The sequence below is a fragment of the Ascochyta rabiei genome, chromosome 9, assembly GCF_004011695.2.
Source record: "Ascochyta rabiei chromosome 9, complete sequence".
NCBI lineage: Eukaryota > Fungi > Ascomycota > Dothideomycetes > Pleosporales > Didymellaceae > Ascochyta > Ascochyta rabiei.
This window is the reverse complement of record NC_082413.1, coordinates 1,551,814-1,569,880: the sequence shown is the minus strand read 5'-3', so window position 1 is coordinate 1,569,880 and position 18,067 is coordinate 1,551,814. Positions and strand designations below refer to the sequence as shown.

The following is an 18,067-nucleotide window of genomic DNA, read 5'->3' as shown; positions in this document are numbered from 1 at the left end:
GGGAGAAGGTGGAGGAGGAAAGCGGTAGGAAACAGAACGGGGCTTGAGCGGTCGGTTCTTGGCAAGATGCAGTATACATTAATCTCACTTACTGGTTTAGGGATGTGGATAAGGTAGTTGGCGAGTCCAGGTGCTTAATACTGAAGTTCTCCCAATTATGTGATTGGGTGTGCGATCAAAAGATCTGCAAGGTGAGGCGCCCCTTGTTCAATTTCCGATAAGAGCTGAAGAATGTGATAAGTCAAAATTTAAGCTGGGGATGATCTGGAGTTTCTCATTGCAAGAATCGGAATTCATTGAGAATTAAAATACCTGTAACGTGTTTTATAAGCGAGCGCCGCGTACAAGTGAGCGCCGCACCCTACCAGGTTTGCACATATCTGTAAGCGTGTATCTCAACAACATGATAACATAACAGTTAGACAATTATAGAGTAGATTAAGCAGTATCTAAAGTATCTTTCTTACACGTGCGTGAGTTATAACCAGTCTCTCTGCACCTTGTACAGCGCGCAAGAGCCTGGCGGCTGAGGCCTGATTGCTCGCCTCCTTAACGCTCTTCACGAGCAACCTGCTAATCAGCCTTACGTTAAGCAAGTATATCCTTGCCAGCTCCCTTTGTTAAGACTCCTTGCTTCTGTATACGCTTTTTCTTGCGTTGTTTCTGCTCTAATGCTGCCTTATTAGCCTTCTTAAGGCTAGCGATCTGATCGCTTATTAGCTCAGCAGAGAGCATTATTACCTCAGCGCCCTTTTTAAGCTAATTAATTGCTTTAATAATTAAGGCAGGTAATAAGCTCTTGTGCTGACGTACACAATTACATATTAATGTTAATTAAGCATTAAGCTTACGTACGTTGCTTAGCGTACAAGCCTCCTAGAGGGTCTCTGTAAGAGCAGCAGGAGAAGGTGTACAGAGCTGTACGTCTAGCTTTAATAGAACAGCGTCTAGCTAGAGAGGAACAAGGCCTGCGCCTTAAAAAGCTAAGCAGATGTTAGCTAATGTGAATAATCAATTAAAGGCTGCCTTAAACGCTGGTAGAAACTCAAGCTTAGTAATGTAGTTGATGTGGTAGCAGATTAGGCTCTTAATCTCACAACTGTACGCGCGCTTCAACGGCAAGAAGCAGCTAACGTTAAGAGGCTGTAGCAGGTGTAATAAGTAAGGCGGCATACAGAGCGTGTAGATGTTGTTCTCCTTGCAGAGCTGCTTAAATTTAAGAGAGTAGTGGCTCTTGTGGCTGTTAAGGATAAGCAGGCGACGTGCGCCTACTACCTAAGCCTCTGTATGCTTAATAAAGTGCTTCAGCCACTTAACTCCAAGCTCGTTAGTTGTCCAGCTGTTGTTGCTGACTGCAATCGCCCAGTCGCGTGGGATCTCTGCCTCCTCGTACCAGGCAGACAAGTGGTATTAGCCAGCAAAGATAAGGAAGGGTGGGATTGTCCAGCCAGCAGCGTTAATTGCAGCGATAACTGTTACCCACTCGCAATTGCCAGGCTAAACAGCTTTTGGCCTGCCTCTCCTCTCTAACCCTGTCACAACAAGCTAAGTTGTAATCTTGCCCATTATAAAGCCAGCCTCGTTAAAGTTGTAGACGTTATTATTGCAGATGCTGTACCTGGCCTTTGTCTGCTCTACAAGCTCAAACTAGTGGCTAATTAAGACTAGATCCTTATAGAGGGCTCTCTGCCTATTGTACGCTTGGTTGAAACGTGTTATAAGACTCTTAGTACGCTTAACAAAGTTGCGTAGCCAGTAGACGCTAACCTAACCTGCACCGCGCGCAGCTAGTAGCTTATTAGCTATATCACGTACGGCTGCGTATATAGGCCTAAATCTACATTAGTCTAAGTTAAGTATATACTAGACTATCACCTCCTCTTCTATCTAGGTTAACTTCTTTAAGTTAGGTTAGCAATCGCGTCAGGCAGGCTTGCCAGCGCGTTGGCGGCGGATTGTTCGTTCAGACACGTTATAGACAACAGCAGCATTGCAATTACTCTGTATTTAATAGGAATTAATAGATAAGATAGCAAGCTAGATATCTGCTTTATTTGAAGCTAATATAGTAGCGCTGCGTTGAGCCATTGTACGTTGAGATAGGAGAGGTGCGCAAACTTGGTGGGGTGCGGCGCTCGCTTGTACGCGGCGCTCGCTTATAAAACACGTTAGCAATCGCTCATCTTCTGGTTGCATTTCCCTCATTGCCGTTAGATCCCTTAAAAGCATATCAGCGGAAAGCTACTCAGGAAGGCAAAGGACAAAGACAAACACAGGAAACACACACACCTTCTCTCAAATACTGACCTGGAAGAATTGTGATCCGACGCTAAGACTTGATAAACCAATGCACGTCTGCAGTGAGCTCGAATCATGTCTCGTCCTTGGAAGCCTCACGTTGAGAGTGACCTCACCATACTCTAATAGACAAAGGTTTCCGCTCGGCCACAAACTCCGAATCAAACTCTAAACGACACGACGATTCACGTCGAGAGGGTTTTCTCGATTATTCTCAAAATATCATGTGGTCTAGACTGTCAGATCTCGTGAAGGTTGACTAGTAGTAAGGCTCTCCGGTGTACTGGGAAGATAATGAACTTGTGCTGTATTACCGCTTGTCATTCGAAGATAGGCAAGTGTCGATTATTGGACCAGCGAAATTAAGCAAAGTTCTGGGAAGACGAGCGACTGCTGCTAACGTCAGACATAAGCTTAGTCCGTTGTTGTGCCTTGGAGGGCGTGTCAATGACACCATACTTTCTTTTTGCGGCGTTTTGCACTAGTGATCCACGTGAAGTTGAAGAGAAAAAGGAAGCACGGCAATTTTTTGGAACAAAATCTTTGGAGGCGCTGAGAGGCCACAATTATTTGTTGTCAGGTGAACAGATCAGCCATCCATCCTCAGAAACCATAAAGGTTCACCGGCGGACTCATCCATGTCAGCTAAGCTTAAGCTTAAAGGCACCTAAAGAGTACCTCCTTGATTGAGCGTAAAGTGTTACAGATCAAGGAAAGACGCTTGACCACAACCCGAAGATAACGGCGAAGCAAGGCTGAAAATGTAGCGAATGGCATGCGCGGAACAGGGGCGCAATTGCTCCGCAGACGTCAAGCTCTCCCGAGACAGAACGTTTCTAACGGTAAGTAAGCATTGCTTTTTCTTGTCTGATTATGGTTCAGCGCCGTTATGCTGTCGAGCATCCTCTATAGACCAGTATGTCCTCTCAGTAGGGCTCCAGATGCTCCAGTCATCGTAACAGCAATCCTTGCGACTGGTAAGTGTTCGAGAACGCATCCATAATGGAACGAATTTCGCAAGCCGCGGGCGATCATTCTGCAGGAACTGCAACCTCGACACTTGCCAAAACGGGTCGCAGATCCTCCGTGGAGCCTTGTGCTGGGGTGTCGATCACCACGGCAGAGCATCCAATCCTTCATCGTCAAGGAAGGCTATATCTACTCGAAAGCATCGTCCGTCTAGCGTCCGGCTAGCCTCGCCGACATACCAGCATACTGGATGAAATCGTACCCGACGTGGGCGGAGAAACAGTGGAAGTGATCATGCGGGAATTGTGTCCGGAGGAAGATCCGAGACCGGAGGCCAAGCTTTCGTTAGTCTCCATATCTACAGCTCTTCACTTTGGTACCTCAACATGCACATTTCTCTCGGCGCTCTGCTTTCTCACATACCACAGCAATTATAGCCATAGGAGGAAGGGGCGTGCTAAGGTTAACAGCGTGTGATCATTCTCTGTACAAAATTCGAGCCCACCTGTGCTTATCTCTCCTAGCTCTCGAAAAAAGATATCGAGTACAATCGGCTTGCGGGTGCAGTTCAAAAAATCTAGCACAATCGGATACTTTCCGGTTGTTTCGGTCTGTACTGCAGGCCTTAGAGAATCTGGGTACAGGCCAGCACAACACTCCTTGCGAAACAAACAGACCTGGAAAGTTGATATTTCGAAGAAGCGTGTCTGTCTATGGCCGCCACAATTGCCTCATTACCGTCAATGATGTGACCATCACGACCGCAAACGGTGACTATCTTTGCCAACAACATGCGGTCGGGGCAGTAGGTCGCCAGAAGCGCCAACTGATCGGCGCTTAGTTTCTGCTCTGCACTGCCGACAGGCCTGCATTGTAGGTCGGCATCTCCTGCCTTAAGGAGAATCACTCCCCTTCCACATTGATGAGCCGTTAGTTAGCGTCTGCAGATACCAATCTGCCATCCCCGTTTTTGTACTCCCATAGGTTTGTCTCCCAGCGTCGATCAGCCAAGCAACCTTCATCAATCCTCCTGAGCGGACTACAGCGCCAGACGCCAGGACTACCATCATCACCAGTGCTTACATTAGGTTGTCTCGCAACGAATTGGCAGATCTTCATCGAATGATCAAGAAGTGCCTGATCACAGCAGCATGGCTTGGATTAGCTTGCAGTACCATAGTAGTATCTAGATAGATTCTCCTTCCTATTTGGGTTGTGGCGCACAAATACCATGCGCAGCGGTGAGCCATCATAGCTTCACTAATCATGCTGCATGAAAGTTTAAGCACCCAAAAAGGCTGTTAGACATCACGAGCTTCTTAGCCAAGAGACGCCTATTCAGCCATCCGGAATCCAACCCTCCTACCTTGACGATCTTCAACCCCGGCGGATGCCTACAACGAGACTGGCTAAGGCAGATTTGCATGGTCACGATATCTGCAACCAATCGTGGACAGATTTCGGAACCGCTCATGCCCTGATCGTTCGCTCCATCAGACCTTAAACCTTATGTCGCGACTTTCTGCATCTGCATCTGCATCTGCATCTGCATCTGCATCTCGAAGTATCGTCGCCACCAATCCTACTGATTTGGAAAAGCGCCTCCGCAGCCTTCGGGACGGCTCATGGGGTCAAAGGATCTGCAGGGTTTGGACTGCTCTGGAACTTCATGGCTATCACCACAAAACATCACACGTGTGAAAGCTCACTGGAAGACGTGGCAACTTTATTGCCGCATGGTTCTATTAGGCGGGTGTCGGAGAAAGCTGTGACCTTCCGCACTGTCAACGGTTCGCCATGCAAGTACCAACTTACACTTCTGCGATCAACCTCCCTCCCTGGACAGTTCGCCCAGGTAGACAGCAACATACACCGACTCCTTCCTATTACAGCAACTACAGAATACAAGGGGATCAGTAAGCTGCCACAACTGCATCCATGCCCTGAGTACCTGAATGGCCTTCGTTCGCTTCATATTCTCACTTTTTGGTCGTATCGTTCGTCAATTGTGTTCGCTTTTATTGGTTGCATCAGCTATTAGTCGCCTGGCTCTTTGATCCTCTTGACTTGAATTGTGTCATGGTGGTTAATGTTGGCACAAGTTGTTGTTACCACAAATGCCACGGCACGAGACAAGTTTCCTTATCCCCAAAGTCCAGAGGTGCGACCGAGCATCTGGCGAATGCGCACTTTATTGCACCCCTGCACCCGCCTCGTATTCGTATCGCCCCTCTCGCATCACATCGGTGGAGACTGGGGTACCTGAGGCTAAAGTTGCTTGAGTGGACAACTGTTGTCTTTCCATTCAAACTCACGTTAGATTAGCTTACGATGCTATTGCGCTGCTTCAAGCCCTAGCCTGCACGAGGGATGGAGACTGAAAAAATGTCGTGTTTGTGCAAGATATGGAGCTTTTGTCCTGTATTCAACTTGGCGGCAATTTCTGCTCTGGGAGGACCGAATTTCTCAGACAAGGAAACACCGCCCACAGCAGGTCGCTTCTTTGACCCATACCAGTATTGGTGCTTGAAAGAATGTATGCACCCACCCTAGATTTGTACTACTACAATCAGAAATACGTTATACACAAAAAAGAGGTTCTGAGAGGTTTACTGTAGCTGGTTGACAGCAAAAGTGACAGGTTGGGTGACAGAATGCAGGGCGAAACGTGACAACTATAGAGAGCTAGCCACTCACCTACTTGTCCACGTTCTTAGTCTCATACGTTAACGTTCCAAATTTAGGTGGGTGCATACATTTGAGCAGCGGTTATAAGATCATTCGTACCGTGACACATACCTGAACAAGACAAGCATAGGAGCCCTGACAATCTTGGAAGAAGTGTGGAAGGGAAATGATCTGACGATGGCCGAGGGCGTCGAGGTGGATGTTTCATCAAACCGCTTTGAACACAAGGGTGAAGGGTGGTAACGACGGAGTGAATTGTTGGCATGAGTAGATCTCCACAATCGGAGGACAGTTTAGCAACTCTTGATAAGCTCTGACGCCACAAGATGTTGTTAGAGTGTTAGGCATGGTGCTCTTTCATATTGACGATAAAGTGCACAGAAGTAGGTCGGTCTTCACTAAGTGAGAGAACAGCTACAATTGCCAAATGTAGGGTAATCAGCGGTCATTGTGGCCGTGTATGTGATTAGTAGTGTTGTACATGCTGGTATGCTACAAGGCAGATCGGCAATCGCCTAGACCCTATATCTCCGTCACGGTACCCTTCAGCGCTTCGATGTCGGCGATCTACGCGAGGTTAGGACATTGTCGCAATATTCACAGGTTACACTCACCTCTTTGACGGCCTCTGTGGTCAACACAAAGGGGCTCTCCTCGTCAACGCACACGCTGTCTTCAATCCTCATACCGATGCCTCTCGCCCACTTCGGCCACCTCTCATCGTCAGGTATGTATATCCCTGGCTCAACGGTAACAACCATGTTCTTCTCGAGATACCGGGTTCTTGGTAAACCAGGGCTGTCGTGAACATCCAGACCAAGGTAGTGACCAACGTGGTGTGGGAACAGTGTGTGGATAGCATCGTTTGATGTATCGAAACCCAGGTCCTTGAGGCCATCACGGAGTTGATTGGCTGCAATTTGATGCAGCTTGTCGAGTGATATCTGGGCAGAGACACGGCAAAGAGCAACGCAAGACCGTTGCACGTTGAGGAGGAGAGTATAGAGGTCGCGCTGCGCTGGCGTAAACTTGCCAGAGACAGGCCATGTCCGAGTGATGTCGGTAACGTAGCCGCCATATTGCGCTCCTGCATCTACCAGGACGAGGTCGCTGGGTCTCAGCTGCATGTCATTCGACACGTAGTGAATCGTGTTAGCATTAATGCCCCCAGCGACGACTGGGACGTATGCAGGTCCATCGCAGCCGTCTTGCTTGAACCAGTAGTCAAGGAAGGAGTCGAGGTCTTTCTCGGCAGTAAACGATTGGCGCATTGCGTCTGTAATGGCGCGTCCGGAGTGTTGTCCCGCCCTGCGCATGTTTTGAATCTCTGCTTCACTCTTGATAGCTCTAAGCTCATTCAGCAGCGGGCGCAGTGGCTTCATGGAGATCTCGTTCTCGTCTCGTGCATCGCGGAAGATCTTTTGTATGCCTCCCATCCGTGCTGGCTCAGAGGCTGATAGAAATCTCGAAAGGACGTTCTTTGGTACGCGGCTGCTGGGCAGGTCTGTGTAGATGTGCTTCGATCGCGTGATGATTTCGGGCAGAATTCGAGGCAGGTGATTGATGTCGCCAGCGACATCGGCGTTAAAGACGTCCTCGGCAGCTTCAACGCCAGAGCGCGCGCCCTCCCATATCTCAGCCTTGACATCCTTTGGGCGTACGTAGAGGTGGAAAACGTGATCATCGTCTTCGAGCTTTTCGATGACAGCGAGGGCATCTGGTTCCTTGAAGCCTGGTCGCTTTAGCCGCCAATCTTCAAAAATATGATCTAGTGTGTATACCGGTTAGGTAGAGGAAGTCGGGGTCCTGGTGGAACTTGTAAAAGACTGCACCAGAGGCATACTTCAGGTCTGAGCCAGCGAGGATCGCGACTGAGTTTGGCGGGAGTTGTCTCGCGAGCCGTGCGCGTCGCTCGTAGTATTCGAGGGCAGTGATGTTTGGTGTGACTACGTCGTTGTTCAGCAAGTGATTGTAGCAAGCAGGTGCAGGTGGTTGCACCTTCCCCAGGCTTCAGCAGGTGAGGGTGAGTCTCATGCAGCGGTTGCCCGAAGCTGAGCTTCGACGCAGGCACCTCCACTGTCGCGTATCCTCGCCAATGCTGTGTTCTTGTGGACCTCCATGGTTTCCTCGCTGCTGGTCGCAGTAATTTCAAAGAGAAACTCATAATAGCACGAGAATGAAGAGCGGAAGGAAGGGCGAATCACGAAAGCGCGGAATTGGCATTGTTTTCCGCCCTACCTATCGATTGTAATTGACCGTCGGCGTCTGACGTAACGTTCCGCCCCGAGGCAGGCTACACACCAGGCACCACGGCAGCATCGTTTGTTCGTGCCTGTGCTTGTGCCTGTGCCTGTGCTTGTGCCTGTGCCTGTGCCTGTGTCTGTGCCTGTGCCTGCTACCCCATTTCTGCTTACAGGGCCGGCGCACACATGTCACATATAGTCACGCACCCACCTTGCATATACAGTATAAGACCGCCGACCTGTCTCTTTCACGCATCGTCCGCAGAATGGCCGCCACGACCGCCAGACCAAGCGTGGTTCCTAAGGAGGACCTCGAAAGCTTTCAGGAGCACCTGAGCAAATCAACACGCATTTTGGCTCTTCTGGGCGCTGGACTATCAGCCTCCTCCGGGCTACCCACATTTAGAGGCGCTGGTGGGCTCTGGAGAACACACGATGCCACCTCACTAGCAACACCAGAAGCATTCGGGCGTGACCCAGGCCTAGTATGGCAGTTCTACAGCTATCGTCGACACATGGCCCTTGGCGTGAAGCCGAACCCTGCCCACTACGCCCTCGCCGAGCTGGCCAGGAGGAAGAAGGACTTTCTCACGCTGAGCCAGAACGTTGATGGTAACTACTGCCCTGCGACTGAGAGTATGTTCACTAACAATGCAGGTCTCTCGCCTCGCGCAAATCATCCCGCTGAAAACCTCAAGCTTCTGCATGGCTCCCTTTTCGATGTCAAGTGCTCGGACTTCTTCTGTGACTACGTCGAGAAGAACAACTACACCGACCCAATCGTCCCAGCTCTGGCCATCCCTACCGATGAGATGGACCCCACCACCAACTCAGCCCTCGCGGCTCGAGAGTTGGATATCTCGGACGAGAACGTTGCAATCCCCGAACTCGACTACGATCACCTCCCCAAGTGCCCCAAATGCAAGCGCGGTTTGCTGCGTCCCGGTGTCGTGTGGTTCGGCGAGAGGCTACCAAGTGATGTCCTGGTCGATATAGACACATGGGTGGATGCTGGAGACAACATCGACCTTATCATGGTCATTGGCACAAGCGCGAAGGTCTACCCTGCTGCCGGCTATGTCGACATAGCCCGTCGTCAGGGTGCACGGGTCGCCGTGATAAATACAGACAAGAGCGATGCGCCTGCCGGCGGTCTGCATCCTCAAGATTGGTTCTTCGAGGGAGACGCGGCTCAAATCCTGCCTGAGCTGCTCAAAAGTGTCGTTGGAGAAATTAACAGGGAAGAGCTTCCAGACGCTGCCCACTAGTCGGTGTTCGAGTTTGTGCCACCAACCAGGTTAGCTCCATTCTCCGATTCACTGTCCGCAAATTAATCTTCTTAACTGTCATGGAATGGTCAATGAAAGAATGCATGGCATACCGATCGCATCTCAATTTTTCGTACAACACGATACAAGGCACATTCGGACGAGGCCTACGCAGGGAGAATCATTGAAAAGAGAAGAAGCATTCACGTGGCCAATGAGTTTGCAGTAGTCCTGACAATTGTAACTACAGGATCACGATACTACCATCGTGCTGACCTGCATTACGTCTAAAAGCTCACTTTAAAATCAGGACATATTATGTGTATTTTTTGTAACACTCCACATACGACCATGGGATGATGAAAACAAGCTCTCCTGTCCGGACCGCTTTCTGTCATGGCACTATTTTAGGAAGACCGTTATGCGCATTTCGATTCTAATCTGCAGGCTTTACAACACGCTAACTACTAATAACTAACAAAACTATGCTGTTAACTACGCCGCCTGTTATAGCATTGTTTCTACCTACCCTTCTGCCTAGGCTAGGCTGGCGAATAGGTAGGGGTTAGGTCGTGTCACTTGTTACCCTAACCCTGACCTAACTACAAAGCGGACCTAACTCTAAACCTATTAGGCTTTAGACGTTTAGGGTGCAGAAGGCGATTATTTCAACGGTTGAATTTCGATTCATAAATAGGAGTGCAGACATCGTACTCCAAGCGGTCTTTGAGTTCAATTCCAACGGTCTTAGCAGAGTCTAATCGTTACTTGTGAAGACAGGATCAACTAGTAAAGTAATAAAAGTCTTGCGTTCTCAGGATAAGCCTAAGTTATGTAGCGCTCCAGCAATTCCCCTTAAGCATATAGCGGGAATATATCAAAGCACATCCTCCAGCTCCCTTAGAAACCTTTGTTACGAACAGGAGTATCTAAGGTCCAAAACATTTTTAGCTTATTTTTCCGCTTGCCTTTGCCACTAATGACCTGCACAAATCGCATATTAGCTACTGCTGCATCCTAATATGTATATGCTCAATCGACTCTGTTTGTTTACTTGGATTGCAGCTTTCCCTCTCGGACCTTTCATTCTTCCTGTGACGCTACTTCCAAAGTACGGTACCATGTTAACTTTCCCCTCGAAGGATCATTCGTCTTTGACATCGCTCATTTATGTGTAAGTTTTGCGTCCTCTAGATTGACCCTCAAGTTCGCACCTTCGGCGAACGATCGGCGAAGCCGTGGATACCTTCAATCTCCATTCAAGGAGTAACAACAACGACCTCGGCCAAGATACAGGTTGGTCAGCATTGATAGTGAAGCAATGCTAAGTTTGCCGCAGAGTTTTCGACCAAAAGATATTTCATCATGGTCCCACTCAAATCTCATACAGGTATCCGCCCTAATCCCTTGTGTAGTTGCCCTCCATCTCTGCAAGCGATTTCGATTCCTCGAACAATTACACCATTCGTCCAAGCTAAGAATTTATATCCTTCAATTCTGGAGATCAACCCCTGTGTAGGCAATACAACGATATGCCGGAATCCAAGCTTTTCACACAAATCCGTGTAGGGACCATGAACCTCCAGCACCGCATCGCCATGGCACCTCTTACCCGACTGCGTGCAGATGAGAACCACATACAACTTCCCTTGGCTGTAGAATACTACACGCAGCGCGCTTCTGTTCCAGGCACACTCTTGATCGCTGAAGCAACTCTCATCTCGCCAGCACACGGAGGCATGTCACACGGTCCAGGGCTATGGAATGAGACACAAATAGCAGGCTGGAAGGCAATCACTGATGCCGTCCATACCAGGGATTGCAGCATGATATGCCAGCTCGTCGCACCCGGCCGTGCCGCAGACGCCGGAGAACTTGAGAAAGATGGGTTCGAACTGCTCAGCAGCAGCGCGGTACCCATGCCCGGGTCTGGCTTCACAGAAAAAGAAGGACAAACACCCACTCCGCGTGCTATGACCGAGTCAGAGATTCAGATTTGTGTTCAGGACTTCGCACAAGCCGCGGCAAATGCAATGAAAGCTGGATTCGATGGGGTGGAGATCCACGGCGCCAATGGATACCTCGTCGATCAATTCCTGCAGGATAACTGTAACAAGCGCACCGACTCCTGGGGCGGGTCTATCGAGAACAGAGCGCGATTCGGCATCGAGGTCGCAAAAGCTTGCGCGGATAAAATTGGCGGTGAGAAAGTTGGCTTCAGGGTCAGCCCTTGGAGTCCGTTCCAGGGCATGTTGATGGGCAATCCGGTTCCTACCTTTTCCTACCTAGTTGAAGAGCTGAAGAAGTTGAAGCTGGGGTATCTTCACATCATTGAGAGCAGAGTGAACAACAACATCGACTGCGAAAGTTCAGAGTCGATTGACTTCCTCCTCGACATCTGGGGCAAGGACATGCCGGTATTGCTGGCAGGAGGATACACGCCGGAGAACGTCTGGGGTGCTGCGGATAGAAAGTATGGAAAGTACGAAGCAGTGTTCATTTTCGGAAGGCACTTTCTTGCGAATCCAGATCTGGTGTGGAGGATCAAAGAAGGGAAGGCATTGAACGGGTACGATAGGCGTACTTTTTACGCTCAAGGAAAGACAGAAGAGGAAGGTTATACGGACTATCCTTTTGCAGAGATGTTTAAAAAAGACACTCGAAATTTCAAGGTCGGTATAAATTAGAGGGATTTAACTACGCTAGGCTGTAACCACGTAGTTCCTCAGCTATCTGTGATCTAGGGATTTTGTAGGAGACATGGATGGTGTAAAAAAACATACACGCAACATGACTATATAGGTGCTGGTAAATGATGATTGGGAAACTCTTAGCATATTTGCGATGACAGTCGCTAGTTGCTGCGTATTCTATCGAACAATCAAAAACTCAGTCCCGAGGTGTACAAGAGGAAAGCAACTACTATACATGGAGCCTACTCACGGTAGGCACACTACACTATCTTAGATCTCCTTGCGAGCTACATACATCACATGGAGGCTTGGAAGAAAGTTGGGTGATTGCCATCACTCACAGTGTATAATGTGGAAATAGTGTAGGCAATACAATCATTCATATACCCATCTGTCATCCCATTGCGATGAGCTTATTCAGCTGGCAGGGCGCTTCAACGTAGTCAGCTCTGGTGGGTGTGAAGAGAGTCCGCTTGTAACAACGAGAACACGCTATGGGTATAGATCTGAAATGTCGTTGCAGTATAGTGTTGTAAGAAGAGGAATCAGTGCGGTAAGAACAAAGCCAGCTGATAGTAACTGCGCGAGTATCGAACATAGCAATCTTACGTCAACCTACATCGAAATGATGCATGATCTTTGCATGAGAATGAGATGGAGCGAACAAAATTCATGCGACGCCGAGAAAGCCGAAGGTTGGTATGAGATAACGTCTATCTAGGTAGGTAGGCACACTGTAGGTCAACAGTAAGCATCCGAACAAGCCATGCGTCCGCAACCGGATGTGATGCAAGAATGTCCTCCCATCGAGATGCATTGTTTGTTTCTCCTCACAATAGATACGCAATGCTGCCGCTCCGAATGCCCAATGATGTTTGTGAGGTCGATATGTCAAGGGAGGTCGCTTCGCAGCTAAATATCACGTCGCCCAGTTGGAATCAACCGAAAACATCTCCGTAAAGCTATGTGTACCAAATGCGCTTTCCGAGCCTCAAGACTCGGGCATCAGTGACGTAAAGTGGTGGTTTTGACTTCAGCCGCGTACGAGCTATAGATGATCTACAACATCTAACTCTGCGCCTGACCGGATACGAATGTGAGCACCTCTGTCTTGGAAATACAAGGAGATCTACGGTGCAGTAGTGCGCTGAAAAAAATAGCCGATCGGAATTGGTGGAAGTATAAAACGAGTGTATTGCTTTGCAACGATTCTGCGCTCAACGCTATCAACCGGCGTATCTAAGATGGCATCACGGAAATGCACGATAGTGGCGCTGCTGGTTTCCACCTCCTCTGCCAACATCATTTCACAGTTTTCTGGCCCTGGTCGCATCACCGGAACAAATTTCGGTATTCCTGGGCGGAATGCAACATATGACTATGTTATCGTCGGCGGCGGTCTCGCGGGAAGCGTGGTGGCATCTCGGCTCACCGAGCACACCAACGCTTCAGTCGCTCTCATTGAAGCCGGTAGCTTCTACGAACTTTCGAACGGCAACTGGAGCCAGATCCCGTACTGGTCAGAGCAGTGGGTAGGCGCCGAGCCTGATGACTGGCAACCGCTCATTGACTGGGGTCTCTTCACGGAACCACAGATCAACGGCGAGCGTATTCACTACGCCCAGGGGAAAAATTTCGGGGGCAGCAGTGGCAGGAACCAGATGATATACCATCGGCCGTCCGTGGGATCACTGAAGGCTTGGGCTGATCATGTTGGTGACCAGTCATGGACCTGGGAGAACATGACGAAGTACTATGAGCGCAGTATGCAGCTTACGACCAATTTTGCCAACAGAACAGCGAATAATGGAAGCTTGGTGTACGACGCAAGTGCTTTCGGGCCCAGCGGGAGCAACACCCAGCCACTCCACGTTAGCTTTCCCAACTACATCAACCCGCTGTCGGACTATGCTGCTGCTGCCTTTTCGGCGATTGGGCTCAAGCAGATACCTGGTTTCGCGAGCGGAATTTTGGACGGCTTCGGCTGGTTTCAGTTTACAATCAATGCCCAGACAGGCCTTCGCAGCTCGGCAGAGAGCTCTTTCCTGGCGGAGGCTTTCGGACGACCAGGGTTGACGGCCTTCATCAACGCCCAAGTGAGGAACATCATCTTCGAGAATGACACTGCGACTGCCGTGAACGTGACGACCTATGGCATGAGGCCCTTCACTATCTCGGCGCGTAAGGAAGTTATCGTATCCGCGGGAGTCTGGCATTCGCCTCAACTGCTTATGGTTTCTGGCATCGGGCCAAAGGCGACGTTGGATAAGTTTGGTATCGAAATTGTGAAAGACCTTCCGGGAGTCGGCCAAAATGTATGGGACAGTACCAATATCGGCGGGCCAATACACGAGATCTCTGTTCCTGGGTTCACATATTGGCAGCAACCAGGCCCGATGGCAAGTGCTCAAGCACAACTTCTCTCGAACGGAAGTGGGCCCCTGACGAACATTGATGTCGACGTTGGCGGCTGGCAGATTATTTCAGATCGCTCAAACTTTAGCGAGAGTACACGACAAGAGCTCTCTGCATTTCCTGCAGACTGGCCACTGATCGAAAACACATTCACTAGCTCGAGTCGCGTGTTGGCTTCGTCAGGCGCATCGACACAATACGGCGTGATGGATTCTATTCTGATTGCGACATCTAGCAGAGGAAACATGACCATTCAATCTGCGGACAACATGGATCCACCAATTATTGACCCTGGGTGGCTACGTGAGAAGGCCGATCAAGAAGTTGCAATCGAAGCGTACCGCAGAGCCAGACAGGCATGGCAGGCCGTGCCAGATGACATCCGCAACCAGGAAGAATACATGCCTGGAAAAAACGTTACAACGGACGCCGAATTATTGGACTACATCCTGGGACAAATTGCTCCGATCCACCACGGTTCTTCGTCTTGCGCAATGGGCAAGCAGGATAATCCTATGGCCGTTGTTGACTCGAAAGCGAGAGTATTTGGTGTGCAACGACTGAGGGTTATCGACTCGTCAAGCTTTCCATTTACTCCTCCGGGCCACACTCAGGGTGTGACTTATGCGCACGCGGAGAAGTTGGTTGAAGACGTATTGAATGACTACTTCGCTGGAGAATCGTAATTCGACGATGCCAACAAGCGCAACTGCAGATTAGAACAGAGACTGAAGATACCATAAGATAAAATTAGAGTCGTCAAGCTATTTGTAGTTCACAGAAAAGCATGACGTATCCAACTTTGCCTATTGGCCCCTGTACTTCGCTTGCCGTACCCGGTACCTGGGTATCGTTCAAGACTCATCATCACATCAAACGTTCAATCGAACTGGCCACCGACACTAAACAGATCCGTATTGAAACTGGTGAAGGGGTCTATGTGGTGCGCTTGCAAAGTATAGTCGTGCTCCTCGAGTGCATCCGTAACTGCGCGAACCGACGACGGTACTCTGGCGTGTCTTCCTCGGTGAAGCAGGTAACATTGTACTCTTGCCCAGCGAACATGTACAGCGAGAGCGTCGCCACGATTGGGAATGCCAATGTGGCCGAGAGAGCGTCGGGGCGGCCTCAACTCAGATGAGCGTGCTCCTTGCTGTCAGCACGTGGGCTAGATGAAGGATGCCGAATTTTTTATTTCGTGGGACAGTTTTTGGAGGGCGCGCGAACCGCGGAGGGTTGAGCGTGGCAGTGGCAAAACCTGTGGCGCGGGCTAGGGTGGTACTTACGGACGCGAGCCATGCCCGTGGTAGCTCTATGCTACGAGTTCGTTTCCAAAGAATGGTAGTCGATGTTGTTACTGAGAGCAGCGAGATCGAAGGAAACTCTTTCCTACTGTCGTATATAGCAGATATTGGTATTTGAAGCCCTCCAGAACACATATGGTGTGCGATAATAATGGTGATGAGCAGGGTGTTATCATTTAGTATCAGTTCTGCCCGCTAAATGACATCTAACAATCATATATGTACATCCGAATTATGATGCGTCGTTAGTAACGCACTGCACGAGCCTCTGACCCAAGGCATTTGCACCTCTAGTGGTCAGCGCAGTTTTCCGTTGCCAGCGCTAGGACATTCCCACGATCTGGAAACGATGCAGTAATTAGTTCTTCTCGTCACAACCATTACGAGCGCTGCAGCATAGCCTTAGCAAAAGACCATGAAAACATCGAATCAAAGGTACAGTTACTTACAGTATGGGCAGAACGCGGCCCAAGCTGTGGGCTGCAGGCGCACAAGTATGATGCTGGCGTTGACCGGTCCTCGAAAGCACGGAACTCTTAACATACAGCAGAGCGCAGTGACGGTGTTCGTCGCAGGCGATCTTCAGTCCACTACACTGCTCAAGCATGCATCCTAGGGCGAGGAGAGCCTCATTGGATGAGAGAGATTCATCTTTGCTGCGGGTCTCTGTCGTACCTGGCTTGCTTGCAGCGAGGTCGTACATGTTATCTGCACCTGCAAGCAGCTTCTGCACGGGCAGCGAGAATTTGCATGCCTTGCCTTCTTACCTGCTTTTTGGCAAGCTGACAGCCAGTTGAATTGCTGGGGGGATGCAAAGTGCCACCGTGAGAGGCTGTATATGGCGTTCCTGAATGAAACAATCCTACCGGTAGGCTTGAACCCCGCACATGCTGCCAGGCACCTGTACCTGGCGACTGGGAACCTGGTCTTCTCCACGAAGATTTTGGGCACAGACAATGCCGGTATGCAGTCTATCTACCCCCTGCATTCTCCTCGTCGTCTTTGTCTATCAACCACGATCTTGACTCCGGGTCGGCCGTTGCATGTTGATCGGCTCATCAAAAGGTGTACGTGCACAGCTCTTACCACTCTCAAACTATGGCGAACGATTGCTTTGGTTGAACTGTGTGTCAACAGCCGCGATATGCGACAATATGATCCTAGCAGCGTCTGGCAGTGAATTTGTGGTTCGCCACTTTCGCTGTTCTCCGTTCACTAGCAAGGCACGGGCCGTTTCGCCTGTTTTCTGGTGAACTTGAAACGCCTTTTTGCGCGAGTGATCCATGGACTAGTAAACCGAAGGCTGTGACTATCTTTACCACTTTACATCCAGCCTAGACTCCCATTACTCGTCAGGTTTGTCTTCTGGAAGCGTGGGCTGCTCTTGCTTGTGAACACCACGATGATGGTGTTCACAATGCAAATCTGCGTGGTGCTCCCACAGGCCTTGCAGAAGTTGTCCTGCGCAACAATCCAAGACTCAATCAAGTAATGGTAAGCCCAGGAACTCAGGTAGCACAATCTGACGGCATGCCTGCATTATCAGTGCTGTGTGACACAGCACGCAGCGTCTGCAGCCGAGGAGACCGGCGTTGCACAAGATCAAGCACGATCAAGGCCAATGCACCAGATTGGCTGAAGGGATTGGTGCAATCGCAAGATGAGCTTTGAGCTACCTGACTACGTTATCCACTGTCTCAACGTCTAGGCGTAATATCGTGGATGGTCACTTCCTGCAGGCTCTTGCGAACGCGAGCAGCAGCTGTCAATGAGACTAGGCGGCACCCAAGCAGTGCGTCCTAACTGAACTTGGCAGATGCGCGGTGCTGCAGTGTATTGTGATTGCAGCCGCGGAACTAGCGGATGACCTACACAGGCCACTACCATCTGCAACTGCAGTGTGGACAACCCCGTTTCAGCCTCCAGGAAGAATATTCACTCGGGCTGTGCTCCAGGGTGCTCATGAGCTTGGTTTCGGTGCACGGTCGCAGTCTACCGTACAGACGTGCTGGTGTCGCGAAACGAAAGCCTGCGCAGCCAGCGTTGTCACATTTGTGGCTGAATCAGGCTTGCAGGCATTGGGGACGTTACACAAAGTGTCGCTGGAAGACTTTTCTTCAATAAACGATTCGTAATCAGGTTGCTGTATCCACGCTCGGTGCGTCATTGCCACACGCAAGACATATCCA

General features: G+C 49.8%; 4 protein-coding genes across 4 annotated transcripts, besides 13 other annotated features; 3 read left to right on the top strand and 1 right to left on the bottom strand.

The window, feature by feature from the left end:
* Positions 1 to 315: 315 nt before the first annotated feature.
* Positions 316 to 382: a mobile genetic element.
* Positions 383 to 457: 75 nt separating this feature from the next.
* Positions 458 to 2,173: a mobile genetic element.
* Positions 1,015 to 1,268: a mobile genetic element.
* Positions 1,015 to 1,271: a mobile genetic element.
* Positions 1,093 to 1,259: a mobile genetic element.
* Positions 1,099 to 1,256: a mobile genetic element.
* Positions 1,102 to 1,259: a mobile genetic element.
* Positions 1,108 to 1,232: a mobile genetic element.
* Positions 1,285 to 1,409: a mobile genetic element.
* Positions 2,174 to 4,788: 2,615 nt separating the features above from the next.
* Positions 4,789 to 4,827: a tandem repeat.
* Positions 4,828 to 6,477: 1,650 nt separating this feature from the next.
* Positions 6,478 to 8,119, bottom strand: EKO05_0006035 (Intermediate cleaving peptidase 55; the record flags this gene model as incomplete). The annotated part of the gene is made up of 4 exons (XM_059636723.1): positions 6,478 to 6,522; positions 6,570 to 7,687; positions 7,737 to 7,901; positions 7,954 to 8,119. The coding sequence occupies 4 exons, from the start codon at positions 8,117 to 8,119 to the stop codon at positions 6,478 to 6,480; spliced, it is 1,494 nt and encodes a 497-aa protein (XP_059492706.1).
* Positions 8,120 to 8,283: 164 nt separating this feature from the next.
* Positions 8,284 to 8,350: a tandem repeat.
* A 114-nt stretch (positions 8,351 to 8,464) lies between these two features.
* Positions 8,465 to 9,466, top strand: EKO05_0006034 (uncharacterized protein; the record flags this gene model as incomplete). The annotated part of the gene is made up of 2 exons (XM_059636722.1): positions 8,465 to 8,810; positions 8,856 to 9,466. The coding sequence occupies 2 exons, from the start codon at positions 8,465 to 8,467 to the stop codon at positions 9,464 to 9,466; spliced, it is 957 nt and encodes a 318-aa protein (XP_059492705.1).
* A 1,532-nt stretch (positions 9,467 to 10,998) lies between these two features.
* On the top strand, positions 10,999 to 12,153 carry EKO05_0006033 (uncharacterized protein; the record flags this gene model as incomplete). Its single annotated transcript, XM_038945903.1, has 1 exon — positions 10,999 to 12,153. One exon carries the CDS (start codon positions 10,999 to 11,001, stop codon positions 12,151 to 12,153), a length of 1,155 nt encoding a protein of 384 aa, XP_038799040.1.
* A 1,250-nt stretch (positions 12,154 to 13,403) lies between these two features.
* On the top strand, positions 13,404 to 15,260 carry EKO05_0006032 (Choline dehydrogenase; the record flags this gene model as incomplete). Its single annotated transcript, XM_038945902.1, has 1 exon — positions 13,404 to 15,260. One exon carries the CDS (start codon positions 13,404 to 13,406, stop codon positions 15,258 to 15,260), a length of 1,857 nt encoding a protein of 618 aa, XP_038799039.1.
* A 697-nt stretch (positions 15,261 to 15,957) lies between these two features.
* Positions 15,958 to 16,804: a mobile genetic element.
* A 386-nt stretch (positions 16,805 to 17,190) lies between these two features.
* Positions 17,191 to 18,067: part of a mobile genetic element that runs on past the window's edge.